General features: G+C 32.9%; 1 protein-coding gene across 1 annotated transcript; it reads right to left on the bottom strand.

The window, feature by feature from the left end:
• Positions 1-832: 832 nt before the first annotated feature.
• LOTGIDRAFT_239325 (hypothetical protein) lies at positions 833-16199 on the bottom strand (the record flags this gene model as incomplete). Its single annotated transcript, XM_009054727.1, has 22 exons — positions 833-1199; positions 1707-1824; positions 2306-2557; positions 3212-3326; positions 3442-3468; positions 3823-3962; positions 4411-4517; positions 4981-5116; positions 6596-6713; positions 7196-7249; positions 7754-7911; positions 8632-8751; positions 8949-9111; positions 9802-10044; positions 10581-10678; positions 11237-11357; positions 12113-12295; positions 12571-12650; positions 13118-13261; positions 13500-13655; positions 14726-14915; positions 15613-16199. The coding sequence occupies 22 exons, from the start codon at positions 16197-16199 to the stop codon at positions 1066-1068; spliced, it is 3444 nt and encodes a 1147-aa protein (XP_009052975.1). The 3' UTR covers positions 833-1065.
• Between the last annotated feature and the right edge of the window lie 1362 nt (positions 16200-17561).

Here is a 17561-nt window from a genome sequence, read left to right as displayed (position 1 = left end):
TGAAAGAAAAGTAACAAGATCTAACTGGCATTACTTCATTTTCATTTGAGAAGCCATAAATCAAGTTGATTTATCCATTGGCTGAAAAAAACTTGACTGTAATACAAAGATATCTATCAGCTCCTACCAGTGACTTTTGTGATATTCACTACTTTCTAGTACATAATTAAAGCACATAATGTCACTGGATTAAATACTGTAACCCACTGGCAGTATCCCCTCTCTATTACATGTATCTGATATTACTTGATACCACTAGATTGAACACTCTAACCAGGTTAGCTACAACCCTTTCCCATTAATCAATAGAATCCTGGTAGTGTCTCCCTACTATATCACTGGTTCTAAAATTCAATCTTATCATTATCCTTAGACACTTGTATCTGATATATGATATCACTAGATTAAACACTCTAACTGCTAGAACTACAACCCTCTTCCATAAATCTGGTAGTGTCTCTAAAATTCTTGTCTCTCCTTGACACTTGAAACTGATATCACAAGATGTCACTAGATTGAACACTCTAGTCAGGTGAGCTACAACCCTCTCCCATTAATCAATAGAATCTTGGTAGTGTCTCCCTACTGGTTCTTAAATTCAGTCGTGTCTTTCACCTTGACAATTATAACTAGACCTAGCTCAATGACTTACAGGTCTACTTGTAACTAGTGCTGGGTATCATCAATCATGTCACTATACAATATGTATCACTATACAATATGTATCACTATACAATATGTATCACAATACGATATGGGGTAAGGGGATACAAATTAACATTTTATCTTCAAAGTTCCAATATATTTTAATGTAGTTGATAGAGTGGTTAACGTCTTATAAATAGTTTCCATCAATTTCAGTCAAGTCAGTGACTCAGTGAAAACAATTATGATTCCATTCACAAAAATCCTCACTTTTTCTATGGAATGAGAGGTATCATCAAGTATTGATACACAACCTTGAGATACGATACATGGTCGTATCACGATACCTTGATATATCATGCCAGCACTACTTGTTTAAACACTCTAACCAAGAGAGCTACAACCCTCTTCTATTCTAGTTCATCCTTGTACTGCCTCCTCACTATCACAGTTGTTCTCTGAATCAGAGTCATTATTCTTATCCTTGGCACTAACTGGCTTCAGTAATGATCCTTGTGTTATTTCTAATATCTCATATATATCTAATGCCATGCCTGAAAGATAATGTTTTAAAATTATAAAGAATGTTATTAATATTATGAAGATATATCGTATAATTGTGTATATAACACTCTCATAATTGCTCAAATCTGGTTGAACTATGCTCACCTATCAAGCTAAAAGGGCTTGATTTCACAAACAGTTATGCATGCTGTGGGATCATGAACAGTCTTTGTCCCAGCAAGATTATCATATTGTGGACAGGATCAAACCAGTTTGATATTGTCACTGATTGTTTTATCGCCTTCAATACAGTAGCATCATACAATCAGATTCATTTTCCTTTCACTTGAATGATCATTGTCTTCTTGTGTGCTGTTAAAAAGACTCTCATCAGCGACCAAGATTGTTTGTGTGCCTGCACCAGTTGTGGAAATTGTTTACACCAGTGATATCAGTAACTGTTTAATATCTTCTTGACAATAGATGTTTCACATTGAATATCCTTAAATCCCCTTTCAAGACTAGAATACAAACATTTATAAAGTAAAATATATGACCTGGAGGTATATTATAGCCCTTGGATAAACCATGTATATTGGATGGAGTAACACAATCCATAGTAACTTCTTTACGTAAACATTGATCTATATCTACTGCACTAAAAAACGCTACAGACTGTAAATAAAACAAACCGGTAATATTATAACTAAAGAATCAACAAAATTATTTGCTATATCACTTTATTTATTATGATCATAATCATATTGAAGGAAGGGGTGTATCAGAATCAATAAGAGTGTTAAAATCTTTCGTTAATTGCTTGGTTGGGTGAAATAAAAAAGTCATCTTTCCTTATTTGTCCAGTTCGCATGTGAATGTCTGGTGAAATAAAAAAAAGTCATCTTTTTCCAATTAGCCTAGCTCTTAAATGAGTGTAGACATTCCAGGAAATATCCATGCCAAGAAAATTGGCCAAGGAAAAAAACAGGTTGTTTCTATCTTTATTCCAATCGACCCAACTGGTACAGATAATGCTGAAATGATCAACGTCAAGAGGTTTGGCCAGGACAAGCTGGTACACAGGATCATCATGGACCAAAGATGCTCTCCTGGTAGATATTCCTTGTTTGTTTCTTGCTAATAGTGAATAATTTACCTGTGGAAGATCATTCATGTCTAGTTTATAGGCAAACATAGACCGAGTTAGTAGATTGGTGATCTGTAGAGCCAGAGCGGCTCGGTACTTATCTTCATTACATACCATGTATCGTACCTCATCGTGAAGACTAATAGAGAATCTACCATTAATATTATACTTATCAAACAACCATCTCATACACACCAACATTAGATGTAGGTAATCTACAGCTGAACTCTGTACCACCCAGTTTACTCTACTCGTCATAAACTATCAAATACAAATACAAACTATCAATATAAACTATCAAATACAAACTATCAATATAAACTATCAAATACAAACTATCAATTTAAATTATCAAATACAAATACAAACTATCAATATAAACTATCAAATACAAATACAAACTATCAATATAAACTATCAAAGACAAATACAAACTATCACTATATACAAATACAAACTATCAATATCAAAAAATACAATATAAACTATAAAATACAAATACAATCACTATATACGATATAAAGTATGAAATACAATATAAACTGTCAAATACAAACTATCACTATATACAATATAAACTATCAAATAACATATAAACTATCAGATACAATATAAACTATCAAATATCAATAGAAACTATCAGATACAATATAAACTATCAAATATCAATATAAACTATCAAATATCAATATAAACTATCAAATACAATATATATAAACTATCAAATACAATACAAACTATCAGATACAAATATAATACAAACTATCAAATACAAATATAATACAAACTATCAAATACAAAATATCAATACAAACACTATCAAATACAATACAAACTATCAAAGAGAATATATACTACAAATATATAAAATAACTATGGAATGAATGGAAAATGAAAAAAAGAAAACTGACTTACGTCTTCAAGAACGTTGTGTGGTTCTAAAGTTTTACTGATTCTACAGCCGAGGACTGGAGTTTTTGGTTCATGTAATCTTGCTATCATCTCTAGAGCATTGAACATATCACTTTCACTGAAATAATCAAATCACATGATTAATTGTAATTCCCTGTGGAAAATGAATTGGTATTGTCTGACTAAATTGCTTACTAATTTTTATGAATATTTTACTTAATAATTTTACTCACCTTCCACCAAACCATTTTCTATACTGACTGAAATTTACAAAATATTACAAAATTAAATTAATCTTAGCTCATTTCTATATCTAAACCTTCTGCAAAATATTTCCCAATATTCCTTGTGTTTGTTGATGTTAAGTTGAATACAATTTACTATTTAAATTATTGCATTTAACCCTTGAATTCAAGTGACCTGCATACAGGCCACATAAATCTGCAGTATTTACCCTAGTGACCAGTAAAGTGAATGTCACATAACATTAACGTATACGCTTTCAGTTATATTGCTTGGAGTATATGACCTTTTATCTCATTTACACTCTGTGTTTAAAGGGTTAAGGGTTTGGAAAAGAGAAAAATTGCAGAAGAAATTATACTTTTACTTACTTTCGTTTACCCTTAGTACTAATGAACATTTTCATGGCTTTCTTTCTCGCTTCTTCTGGTGTTAATTTAGGATTAAACTGCATCAATAATTTCTCCGCGAATTTCTGACCTGCTCCGTATATACGACCATAATTCAATACCTTAAAATAATACACACCATTGATATAGATCATTTATAGATCATTTCTATTACTCAAACTGTTTCTGATATAGTGTAAGTAACAGGAAATTACATTAATTAGAGACTGTAGAGAAATTTGTCAGGTACTAGGTTTATTTTATAAATTATAGAACTGGAAACTTGTTTCAGTGAACACCTCAATCACAAGGTATTAAACCATGAATAGACGGGTTATGGTGTTCGGTGTGGTGTATGGTGTGGAACAATCGATACAAACCAAAATAGAAGAAAGAACACAGGAGGTAAGGTACTGATGCAATTTGTTTCTAGTATTTTCTACTGTATCTATAATCTCGTACTGTACACTATTAGCACCTTTATTATTAACTTAACCTATACCCTTGAAACTTAAGTTTTGCAAACAATTTTTATCTATAAATTCCAGTGTAAAGAGTATTAAAACTAACCTTAGCATGGTCTCGACTAATACTGGCTGTTTCTGCTGTTTTACTGTGTAGATCTGTTTTATCTTGTTTCTTACCTTGTAGAGTCATCCAACCAAACGCTGTACAACCTATAGTCATAATAATATAGTAATACATAGATATAACAAAATTTACACTTCTACTATTACTCCCTTCTATAAACCAGTTACATGTATATTTTTTATATATATCGTGTATATTGTGGATCATGCTTCAAACATACATTAATAAGTTGTCATGTGATCAATTGCGTTTACATGCCAAAAATGCTCTTGAGCCCAACGTTTATTTCAAAGTTATTAATTAACCCTTTTAAAAGAAGGAAAGAAAAAACTATATTTTACAAGGATAACAATTTAGGTTCACAATTAAGGATCCTTTCTACCAGCTTGTTCCTTGGCCAAAACCTCTTGGCATTGATCTTTCCCAGGATTATCCGTACCCATTTACAGCTGGGTCGACTGGAATAATGAGTAAGATGACTTATTAGTAGTAAATAGCATATTTCACAATTTTTTGCATACTGCCCTTTAAACGAATATAGATTCTTACCATGAACCTTTTTGAAGTATGCATCACCCAGAATTGATGCAATCCATAGTTCCTGAGAGTCTACATCAGCTCCGACAAAACAATAGCCTGGTGGAGCCTGGATCATAGCTTTCAATTCACTACCTATTCTATCTTCCTAGTAAAAAGAAAACACAAATCACATACTTCAGGTTCTTCCACAAATGTTTTTACACAAAAAAGGGGTTGCCTAGCAAGATATATGCCAACTTCCCAGATAAATCTTCAGTATATCAAGGGGGGTCGCCAATTTGTTTTTTAACTTGTACCAAAGATAGCTTGCCAGGCAAGGTAACATACGCCCACTGGCAGCTGTCAGAAATGATTAAACAGTCTTTAGTGACTACAGGGTTGCACAATATAGCTAATAGAGAAAAACGTCAAGTCAGACATGATATTTCGGTGAAATATTATCCGATCATCGCGAAAATCAATAGGGATCATCTTCATAATGACATTGACATACAAAATAAAAATCAAAAGAATCTGTAAACAATTGTAGCCTGTAGAGTGAGCACGAGTTGCACAATATAGCTAATAGAGTAAAATGTCAGGTCAGACACGATATTTCGGTGAAAAATTATCCGATCATCATGAAAATCGATAGATCATCATGAAAATCAATAGGGATCATCTTCATAACGACATAGACATACAAAATAAAAATCAAAAGAATCTGTAAAAAATTGTAGCCTGTAGAGTGAGCACGAGTTGCACAATATAGCTAATAGAGAAAAACGTCAAGTCAGACACGATATTTCGGTGAAAAATTATCCAATCATCACGAAAATCAATAGGGATCATCTTCATAATGACATTGACACACAAAATAAAAATCAAAAGAATCTGTAAAAAATTGTAGCCTGTAGAGTGAGCACGAGTTGCACAATATAGCTAATAGAGAAAAACGTCAAGTCAGACACGATATTTCGGTGAAAAATTATCCGATCATCACGAAAATCAATAGGGATCATCTACATAATGACATTGACACACAAAATAAAAATCAAAAGAATCTGTAAAAAATTGTAGCCTGTAGAGTGAGCACGAGTTGCACAATATAGCTAATAGAGAAAAACGTCAAGTCAGACACGATATTTCGGTGAAAAATTATCCGATCATCACGAAAATCAATAGGGATCATCTACATAATGACATTGACATACAAAATAAAAATCAAAAGAATCCATAAAGAACTGTAGCCTGTAGAGTGAGCACGAGCCTAATGTGAACGGACGGACGGACGGACCGACGGGGTGATTACAATATACGGCCATCATACGTGTGGGCGTATAAAAATCTAATTTGTCCAATTTTGACATTAACTGTCACCTCTATCACGTTCACATGCCAACAAATTTATGACACATTTCTATTAAAACTCAACTTAAAAACAATTTATGACGAAATCATCAATTTTGAACTTGACCAAGATCTCATCATCATAAATAATACACAAAAACATATATTCTTATTAGCCTCTTCTGATGTCCTCACCAATGGGTCCATCCTACCACCTCTACATTATGTTTAGAAGGCTTTGATGCTTTCAGTGATTCCCAACCAAAAAGTGTCATCATGAAAAAAGTAAACTTACATAAGCATTACTAGCAGTGAGCCAGGTTCGTTCTACAGCTCTCCTGGTTACTGTACCAGCTGTAACAATACGAGGTATTATCCCTCCATATTGACTGTCTGGATCATAATCTTCTTCCCTAGAAAACATATAGAGATTGTCATGAAGTAGAGATTCATTTACAGTATAATTGCGAATATAATGCGCACCCTTAATGACCCTCAATAAAACTCTAGCTCCATATTGACTATCTGGGTCAAATCTTCCTCCCTAGAAAACATATAGAGATTGCCATGAAATAGAGATTCATATACAATATAATTGCAAACATAATGCGCACCACTAATCACCCTCATATGAATCTGGAAAAATCTCTGCCACTGTAAATAATGCACACACCACTCTCTTTTCTGTATTTATGAAATTACTGATGGAAGCAATGAACTTCAACAAGATCAGAAATAGAATGATGTGCTTAAATTTTTCAATAAAGTCTGCAAAACATTGACACTTGTATTATTCTAACTAATAACATAATAAGTTTCAGTAAAAACTTTCCATAGAGGCTAAATTTCCAAAGAGCTGAACTCTAGAACAGTATTATATATCTGGTAATCTTACTTAGTAACTGTTTTTGGTAATTCTGATTTTTTCAACCAAACTGACATTTGTTTTCTGTAAAAAAAAATATAAGGTTCCTTCAAATTATTAAAATCTTTATCAGTTTATAGTTACATGTGTTATCATGAGGAGAAACTAACAAAAACCAATAAAGTTCACACTATTTATACCAAATATATACATTATTATCAGGGTTCAATTTAAGCAATATTGCATCCCATAGCCAAAAGCAAAATTTATCACAGGATTTGCTAATCAATTTAAATTGTATATTTTACGTGAAAATTTCCTGCCAAATCTAGAAATATACAGAACTTCTTCGTGGTCTTCATATAAGGAACTAAATTTATTATGAAGTCTACAACGGGAAAGCAATTAACTATGGCTCAAAATTTGCAGAAACAATTCATGGAAAATAATAACTGACCAGACATTTACTCGTTTACAAATATACAAAGAGGATTTGAAAAGAAAAACTTCAGAAATTTCTGCTGCGGTCCACAAATCCCACAATACCCTGGAACAGAGCAGAAATAAAATGAAAAAGAAATAACTTACTCAATTCTTTCCTGGTTATTTTTCCAATAAGAACATATTTTACCAAGATAGAGTATTCTCTGAGCCTGATCACCAGTAGCAGCCCGTAATGTTCCATCTTCAATTCTATTCATATAATCTTTAGCGAGAGGATTCCCTACTTTATTCTGAGCACCATTCTATATACAAATAGATACTTTGATTAAATCAACTTCCTTTTTCATTATCTTATATCCAGGGTTCAATTTACGCGGTATCCCATCACAGGTTACGAGTCAGGACGACCCCATGTGCCATTTAATATTTCTTATGATTTGCCAAAATAAAAATTTATTACGATGATCTGCAAATCGAATAAAATTGATTCAAATTTCGTGAAAATTGTCTGCCCAATCCAGATATATACAGAAATATAAATATAAAATCTTGGCAGTCTATTAAATCTTACAGAACTAACGTTGTTGGCAAGATCAATCTGAAATCTACAACTGGAACATATTGATTGATACTGTATTTTTATGAATTGCGCAACAAAATTTGAAAGTTGGTGTGATAAAATAAAGTTTTCAAACAGTAACTGATCATGATATCCTATGCTACTATTGGCAGTATATCTTCTATCAAATTGCTCTTAATGTATAAATAGCTGCCATATTAAATCAACGTTGTTTATCCCAAGGCGGGAGAGTGTTCCGAATGCACACGTAAACAATCAGGGTTCTTCACAACGTATTGGTCCTATAAAGTACACACGTCTATCACATATGCGTACGTGACACTTGACAGGTTTCCTAATAGGAAGGGACATAACTCTAGTTATGGAATGGCACGGTTTTATCGGGAACGGGAATGTGCTGATAAACGAGGCTCCGCTGTAGATCCGAACTGTTTTATTGTACCTTATTCACCAAAACATTATACCGTACCTTGTGGGGTATTCTATAAAATAAACAGCCAGGTATACCTATATCAAATGGTCCATTTCCTTTATGTTGTTTTAACAGATTGGAAAACACAAACTGAAACAAAATGGAGACCAATACCGTATAATTGTAAATCTATTGCACACCCCTTCTTATTCTCCAGTGAATCTGGAAAAATCTGACAGACATTTTTCAACAATATCTGATTAAAATACAGCTTAGATCTCTGGAGAAAATTGCCTTGTGACATTTAGAAAGTTTTTATTATTATCATTATTAGAAAGTTTACTCACATCTGGAATGGGTTGTTCCCCTTTCATAGCTCTCCAATGAACAGACTTCTCTTCTGGTTCCATGGAATCCACATCAACATCATTTAATATTTCTTTGACATTAGCTTTCGAATTTCTCCGTTTATCTAAACTCTTAGACTTTCTGACAAATTCTTTCAGATTTCTGTAAAGTAAAATTTTGTAATTTCAGCACTTTCAAAAATCTTTTTGGTTAAATGACACAGTTGACCTCTCTTTCGCCAAGTATCATGTCAATATCAGTGTATTATATAGACCAGCTCTCAAGATTAAATTTCACACATAGTTGCAAAAAAGCCATACAAAAAAGTGAAAAAAGCTCATCAAATTCTTACAATACATGTTTGATGTTGTCAAAAAATATATATGTTGTAATGAACATGAGTAACCGGAAGAGGACAAATAAAATGAATGGAGTTCTACTTTTCTGGCGGACAAGATACTGGGTATTAAGCTTCACATCGTAGCTTGGCTGCTGCCATGTTAACATGATCATCTTATTCATCTATACGTTGTGTTGTAATGTTACCCCAGGGTTTTATGTATTGTCATGTATGTTCACTTCAGACATCAAATCCTCATCAGTACAGTATAAATTGTATGGACAAGGGAACTAACTAAACAGGGACAAGTAGTGAACAACGAAATATTCTACATTACACTCTAATTAAATATGGTTAAAACAATGTGACTCATTCATGGCAGCATTAAACAAAATAATATGTTATTTATCTCAATTTCTAAAGAAAAATGTCTGACTCCAAACTTGCATATATCTAAATCATGTGATATAATTTCATGTCTTAAAACAATATCAATATTTAGTTCATCTTACTTCAGTGGAAAATAGACTTCATCAATGGGCTCGGTGCTCATCTTTTTCAGTTCTTTCTCTAATTCTGATTCTTCATGCCCTGGTACCAGGTACCCCCAGCCATGGTCGACATGAAAGTGAAGTGGGTACCCATCCCATGTTAACCTCAGTAATTTAGGGACAACCCTCATCTGAGTGGAGATCAATGAAGGGCCAGGCTGCCAGTCTTCATCTTTGGGTTTCGGACACAAATCTTTGTACCAGCTGAAACATAATTGAGTAGAGTGGTAAATCAGAATAAGCCAGAGCCCACCATTCTCAACCGAGCTATGTCATAGGTAAGTGTTCAATCAATAGCAGTCAGTGCCCCACCCTTCTCCACCTATCTAGATCAAATTGAAAAGCTTGTCACAGAAAGAAGGTGGGATATTATTAATATAGAATTGGGTCACTGAAAAAAGAAAATTGAACTCAGTAAACAATATTAATAATAGCCTATTGGAGTGTAATTAATACCCAATAATTCTTTAAAGAAACAGGTACATTTTTTACAATTATATATCAATCAGTAATAGTGTTCACAGCTCACCGTTGAAATTTGAGACTAGTAATCTTTTCTTGAGACACTGTCATATATAGAAAAGACATCTGTAGAAATAGGAAAAGAAATTCCTAGTTTGAGATATTTTCGAAAGGAATTATATGATTTTACTACATTTCTAGTAAACAAAGTTAGCTTCATCCACCCTATTCAAGTTATCAGTCTGATATTTCTTGATAAAAAGTTAAAGAAGACTCACACTGGGTAGCCTGCCATGTAGACAGGTCTTTTGGGTATTCTACATTTGGATGAAATAACTTTATTGATGAGGGTTTTCCTTTCAACTTCTTCTTTATCCTAGCAACAGAGCAATAAATGTTTAGTTATATATAGTTAGAGATTAGGGTGGTTGAAAGGTAACAAGTTACTATCCAACAGAAGGCACTGGCACAGGGTTAAAGCAATGTTCACCAATGTTAAGGTTAATATGTTAAAATGGAAATTTGTACTAGTTATAGAGAATGTTGGGACACTGTCTATATTATGTAAGCTGGTAGGACCTTACTCTCAGTAAAACCATGAAGCTAGAAATATTTATAGTTATTTGTGCTTGTTAGCTTACAGAACCTTAGTTTTCTTTCCACCCAAGCAGCTGGGATCTGTCATCAGAATCATAGGGAAACAAACAGTAATAAGTTTATGCTAACATCTAAAAGGGGATGATAATGTGTCGAAATGTGAAATGAATTAGAATTAAAGACATCTATCATACAGTTATATACTTATATAATGTAGTTATATCAACTTTCAAGGATGTCCAGCTGAAATAAACAGATGCAGAGTGGCATCAGGTGAGCCAAAAGGTAATAATGCCCTGCCTCACCATCAACACCCAGCACTTTAATCATGACTTACATCAGTTTCCAGAATTTCCAACAGATCTTCTTTAGGCACATCATTCTCGTTCCCTGATTTATTTAATTTATAATCTGACACTGACCAGTCGAGATCCCACAACCATGGGTCATTTTTATACCTACAACAGTATATCAATCAAATTATAACTTCATCAGTAATTACTTTTTATATAATAAGATTAGGGAGCAGGCTTTTTGTCTATAGTACACTCTTCTAGTACCCTTCATCAGCAATATCATCTTCATAATGTCAAGCTATTATGAACTTTGTCTTATACCTTGACTGCAATAGCCATCATCACAATGTCAAGCTATTATGAACTTTGTCTTATACCTTGACTGCAATAGCCATCATCACAATGTCAAGCAATAACAAACTTTGTCTTTTACCTTGACTGCAATAACTACTTTTCTTTCGCAACGCAGAGAATTGATTGGATTGTGCGCCTGCATATATAGCCAATCAGAATCCTTGACAGAAAGAATGTAAACCTCTCTTAAGGCCTCTGATTGGCTGTATCCATTTGCATATAATCCACTGGCATCTATAAACTTCTTTGACACAAGAAAGGTGGCTATTGAGGTCAAGGTATAAGAAGAAGTTCGTAAAAGCTTGGTATTGTGAAGATGCAGTAATACATGTATTAACATAAGGCCTATAAAAAGGAAGAAACAATCAATTTTTTTACAACAACAACTGGGTTTATGAGGATCCACAAGCTGAGATTAGATCCACATAACTTCATGGAGATCTTCATGTTAAGAGACAGAAACCAAACAGTAGATTGAAAGTAGGTGAAAACAATTAATATCAGCTGGTAAAACAAACAAATAGATGACTAAATTTCTTTAAGGCTTGATATGCAACACTAACCTTTCTCCTTCTAACATCTCACAAGTCTCGTTAGCTAATTCCATCAACATTTTCTTTAACTCTGTTTGTATTTCATCATACATGGCATTAGAGAGAGTAATATATCTTTCCCAGTTAGCATTGATTGGTAGATACGCTGTTCCCATCTCTATCATACCAGCTAGAGTTACTGGGTGCGGAAATCTGCAATAACCATACCAAATTATCATATCAACATACAATAACAAATAATTTTCATTGTTACAATACTATCAATTGTAGAGTGACAATTCAGTAAGGACTCAGATTGAGTAGATCAGTTGTTTCTCAAAACAAGAAACTGAGTAACAACAATATTTGTTTCAATATATCACAACATACAATAGGTTACCAGTCATCAACAAATAGAAAGCTGACTAGATTTTTGTTTCTAAATCCAAAAATTAAATAAAAAAAAAAGAAACATAATTATTAAATACCTTTCTAGAAATTCTGGCCATAATTTAGAGAAAACAGAATGAGTGGCAGAAACATCATGAGCACAATAATTCAATAAATCCTGAAATAATCACAGACATTCATTGATTAGGGGTTGATTGGTAATAAAAATAATAATAATAATACACGAGACAGTGAATCAGAGGACCCTGATGTAACACAATGTGGAAGTGCAAATGCAAAAAATGTAATGAAATAGTCTTAGGTCTATATTTTAAACTTCTGATTAAGATGGATGACTGGGGACCGATTTTGAAATTCAGACCAAATCCTCATGTTAGCAAACAACCATCTTAATTCCTATATACATAATATTAAATGCTTTATCATATTTTAACAATTTCCTTTGATCATTTCATTAGATAAACAAGTAGACTGAGCTCGACCATGATATAACTAATACTATATATATTTCATTTCATAGTTCTAGTATGTTAACTCTCTAGATAGGGAATGATTCAGGTTCTCCTATTGGACTCATTGTCTAAAACTGTTCTATGATTTTGATATGTAATATAAATATCATACCTGAAAGTCATCTCTGACATCAGACATTGTGCCAACAACGAATGTGTTTCTCTTTTCTTTTTCTAGAGGTTTACTGTCTTTACAGTGGAACTGATATACAGCATTTAAACTATTCATAGTTCCTACTGACATCCAATCTGTAGACTGTAACAAGATATATATAATCATTTTATTATAGATAAACATGAAGCTATAGTAGGAGGACATCCACAAACGAGGAATAATTTTAGAACAGCTTTTATGAACCAATATCAAGAAAGGTACACAATAGCCTTCTAATATCAAATACAAGAAGATCAAAAAAGATAAAAAGTTAACAGACTTAGTGAGAGTAAGTGTTGATTGACTTAGTAATATTCAGTGTATTTAGTAAGTTACTTACATGTTCCACATATCTTTGACGTAACTTTTTTTCGAATTCCAGCACCTCTTTTCTATGACTGTCTTTACCAGCATTAAATAATATACGTTGAAAGGATGTTAAACCACAGATTGCTATGTGTAGTGACATGGTGTCCAAAAAACAGGTCTTCTTATTCTGTAACAAATGATATAATTTTACCATCTTATTTTGATACTAAGACTTCAATATGGATTTAAGTAGGGCCTATTTCTTTACTTTTCAATGTTTGGGACTACAGACATGATTGTTTACATTGGAGACCGTCTATTTGATACAATGACACAATGAATAACGTCATTGGTTAAAATTACTACGCTTTTGTTTTTGTGATGAGGCAATGTCGTTTATGGTGATATAAACTTCACATAAATTTTTAGTAGTCCAATGGAAGAAATAATAGCTAATGTAAATATGATTAGTACAATTAAGTCTGAGAGTTTATACTTGGGCTTGTGATTCTCAATAGATAGAAAGACTAAACCTCTTGGTAACAGTTTATTTCTTATATTTACGTTTTCAAGACATGCCAATTTAATACAAAGAATTTAGCATGAGTTAAGGTGGGCCTATTTTTACGTTTCAACTCGTGCAATATCCAACATGATTGTTTACATTGGAAACCGTCTTTTTGAAACAATGATTTTACCAGGATTTTCCCTATTCATTTTCAACTAGGATGAAAAAAACAGATGACTAATTCAAACTGAGTAGACTGTCAGATGCCAACCAAGATTAGAACCAATAACCACCATTTGTTTGAGGTAAAATGACATTATATTAAAGATGGGTTCCCTTATTTTCATTAATTTATAAAAATGAAATTGCCAGTACCTTACCAGAGGTGTTCTAATGATTTAGAAAAATACCAGTCTCACATGTCCATAATTGATCCTTAATTAGCTAAATTAGGAGAAAATTACCAGCAGAATTCCAATGAGTGGCCGATCAAGAAAGGTCAAAAAGTCTTTATTTGTTTTTCCAGACTGTACATACATGATTGGTTAAAACTCTTAATTATATGCAATAAGAACATTCTAATTCATTAGAAACACCATCAAATAGTTTGCTTAATTTGATACTAAAAAATAAGGAAGCCCACCATTAAGTTTCAACTACTGACTGTGCTACAGAACCAAAGTATATACTATATATATACAACACACTTAGACCCACATAAAAAGACCTAATTAAGACAACAAATGTACCTGTATAAGATATTGCTCCTTGATAAACGATCTATCAAAGCCTACATTGTGACCAATGATAATCTTTTTAGATTTATTATTGATACTGACAGAGCCTTTCTTAGTTTCTAGTGGAATCAAATCAGTCAGTGTTAGTTCAGTGGACCATCTGAATTTCTTCTCTATGAGATATTCACTACACCAGGAATACCTGCAACAACATAAATAGTCAATTAGTAAGACTTAATGAGAGTTAGATACACGCTTGTTAAATTTGAGAAAAATTCAGTTAAGTATGAAAAAAGGTTTTTAGACCCAGGGCCTGGATTTCAAGTTCCCTCTCGTCATTATAAACAAAATAATGATGAATAAGTAAAATAATATTGGCTATTGATGTGCCTCAGAGAGTTAGAGTTACTAGTTAAGCTGGAGGTCTATGTTTCAATCTCAGACCAGATACATTTGAATGTGATATCTTCAAATTCTCAACCACGTTCCTGTCTTGTCAGTGATTCATGTTATAAGGCCCGACAGGTTCAAACATTCTAGTTATATGAATGGTAGAAATATACCACACTTGTATATACCATACAAGCTATGCATGTTACAGAACTTTCCTAGCACAATGTCCTTCATGCTACACTGCATGGCATTGTCATCTTCATTATTCTAATCAACAGCAGAAAAATAATCAACAGAACTCAATTTGACTTCCTTTCATATTATATATATAGACTTTTCAATAACTATCTATAGGAACATTTTTGACCTTTACTTATATCAGACAAATCTAAGAGGGTCACATGGGAAAAATTTCTAAAATTGGGACGTTTTAATGATTTAATCCATTTCTTAACATACATAAACAGTGACCAGGATAAGAGACCATCAAGATTTAATTTACTTACCAATGCGTAGGGGACAAGGCTGAGGCCATGGTGGGATAACTCCCTTCTTTTACCAAACATTCAATATCAAATATCAAAATTTCCTCATCAGGATAATCTACCAGAGTGGCTTCTCCATTCTTATCATATTTAGTCCATCCTTTTGCAAAATTCCAAGTTTTAGGTTTTTCGGGTATCTCACTGTTGAGAAAAGTTTGCACAATTTGTTTGATATCTTCCGTCTGTTCAGAGGCAATATTTCGAAAATGTTCTTCAATATTGTTGCCTGATAATTGTGGAAGTGAAAAATCAATGTCTTTAAGAATTTCTGGAGGCCTGTCCCACAAATCATGCTGTGTTAAATGTTCTTCTATTTCTTTCATATCATTGCTGCCACTAAGACTATTCGGAGAATCTTTAAAGATTGTCTGGTGAAGGTTGTTTGGCAACATTTGGATATTGATCTCATTTCGCCGTAAATCTTTAGACGTTTTCTCCTCTACTTCATAAGATTGCTCAGTTGAGGAAAATACATTTTTAGTTTGATGATACCAGCGTCTAACGCTCAAGCTGGAACATCTTGCTGGGGATTTTAATATTCTCAGCATATTTATTGTTTCATACCTAGATACGAAGAAAAGGCTATAAGATATTTTCGTCAAATTTTATGTTCAAAGGGCATGCCTCTTATATAAATAAATTATTTGTTAGATATTTCAATTCATCTCGAAATTTGCAATGCAATTTAGTTACCATACAGTAATTATATCAATGAATTTTTACATTAGATGTCAATAAGATAAAAAGTTATAGGTAAGGTCGGTAGTTTGCAAATTACACACACCACTTTTTAACAAGCTCAAATTGTCGTAAAGAAGCTCCTTGAAAACACAAACGTCATGCCTGATATAGTCAGTGTGTTAATGGTGTGGAATATTTAAAATCGAAAGCTTGACACCTTAGTTCAAGTTAAATCTTTCAGAAAAACTAAAGTTTTATAATAATTTATGTTTTGGAAGTCATGCATGTTTTGACCGGAAGTGCTTATCAGCTGGTTTCGGAAAAATAATTCCTTTCATCGTATCTTCTGGACCGAGAAATATTCTAGGATATCACAAGATATTTTGAACTTTCTTTTGTTCTTTATAACTGAAATTTGAAAACTGGGGTGAGAAAATGATAAAAGTAAGGCATGTAAGTAAAATCTGGTAAAACCATTTTCGAAATGATTCAAATTCTAATTTTGTACGGTATCATATAGAGGGGACGTAACTCCTTCCCACCAAAGAGCAATGGTTTAAAAAAAAAAGAAACTTTATTTTGTAATAATTCTGTAAGAATATTTAAATAATTTGACTGATGATTTATTCTCTCAATCTTGAAATTGCTGAAACTGTAGAGGCAGTGCTTAACTATCAGTAACAGTCTATGAGACTATTATTGTGACTATGTAGAGATCTAAACCAAAAGCCATGAAGCCGGCGGAGTTTTAGGTCTCAATAATGAAGGCTTCTATTCTATTAGCACACTGCAACATGGTTACGTTTTTTAATTAACTCACTGTAGGCTACTACAGTTCTATGCTCAGAGTTGGGTATTTCTTTGTGGAGAACAGGATAATGCTAAGTATAGATGACAAATCTTTTTTTTCTCATAGATATGATGCCTGTGTTATTGCATTTGGTTATTGATTGTACTGGTAAAATCTGTCTGACATTAGGCCATATAAAAACTCTTGTTGAGGATTAACAATTTGTTCAACTTGCATGGAAAATGGAAAATATAAGAATATCGCAGGGACAAAGTGTCGTGTCCATAAAAAATCATACCAAATACACTGTTTAAAAACAATGACCTTCTGTAATCCCTTATCTAAAGCCTGAATTTAGGCCTAGGCTCTAGGGCTTATTAATACTTACTTCATTAAATATTCATTAATTTTATAGGTACAGTAACCTCATTACTGCAAA

This window comes from Lottia gigantea (assembly GCF_000327385.1).
Source record: "Lottia gigantea unplaced genomic scaffold LOTGIsca_222, whole genome shotgun sequence".
NCBI lineage: Eukaryota > Metazoa > Mollusca > Gastropoda > Lottiidae > Lottia > Lottia gigantea.
Note: the sequence above shows the minus strand (reverse complement) of the source record. Positions and strands in the feature narration are given on the sequence as shown.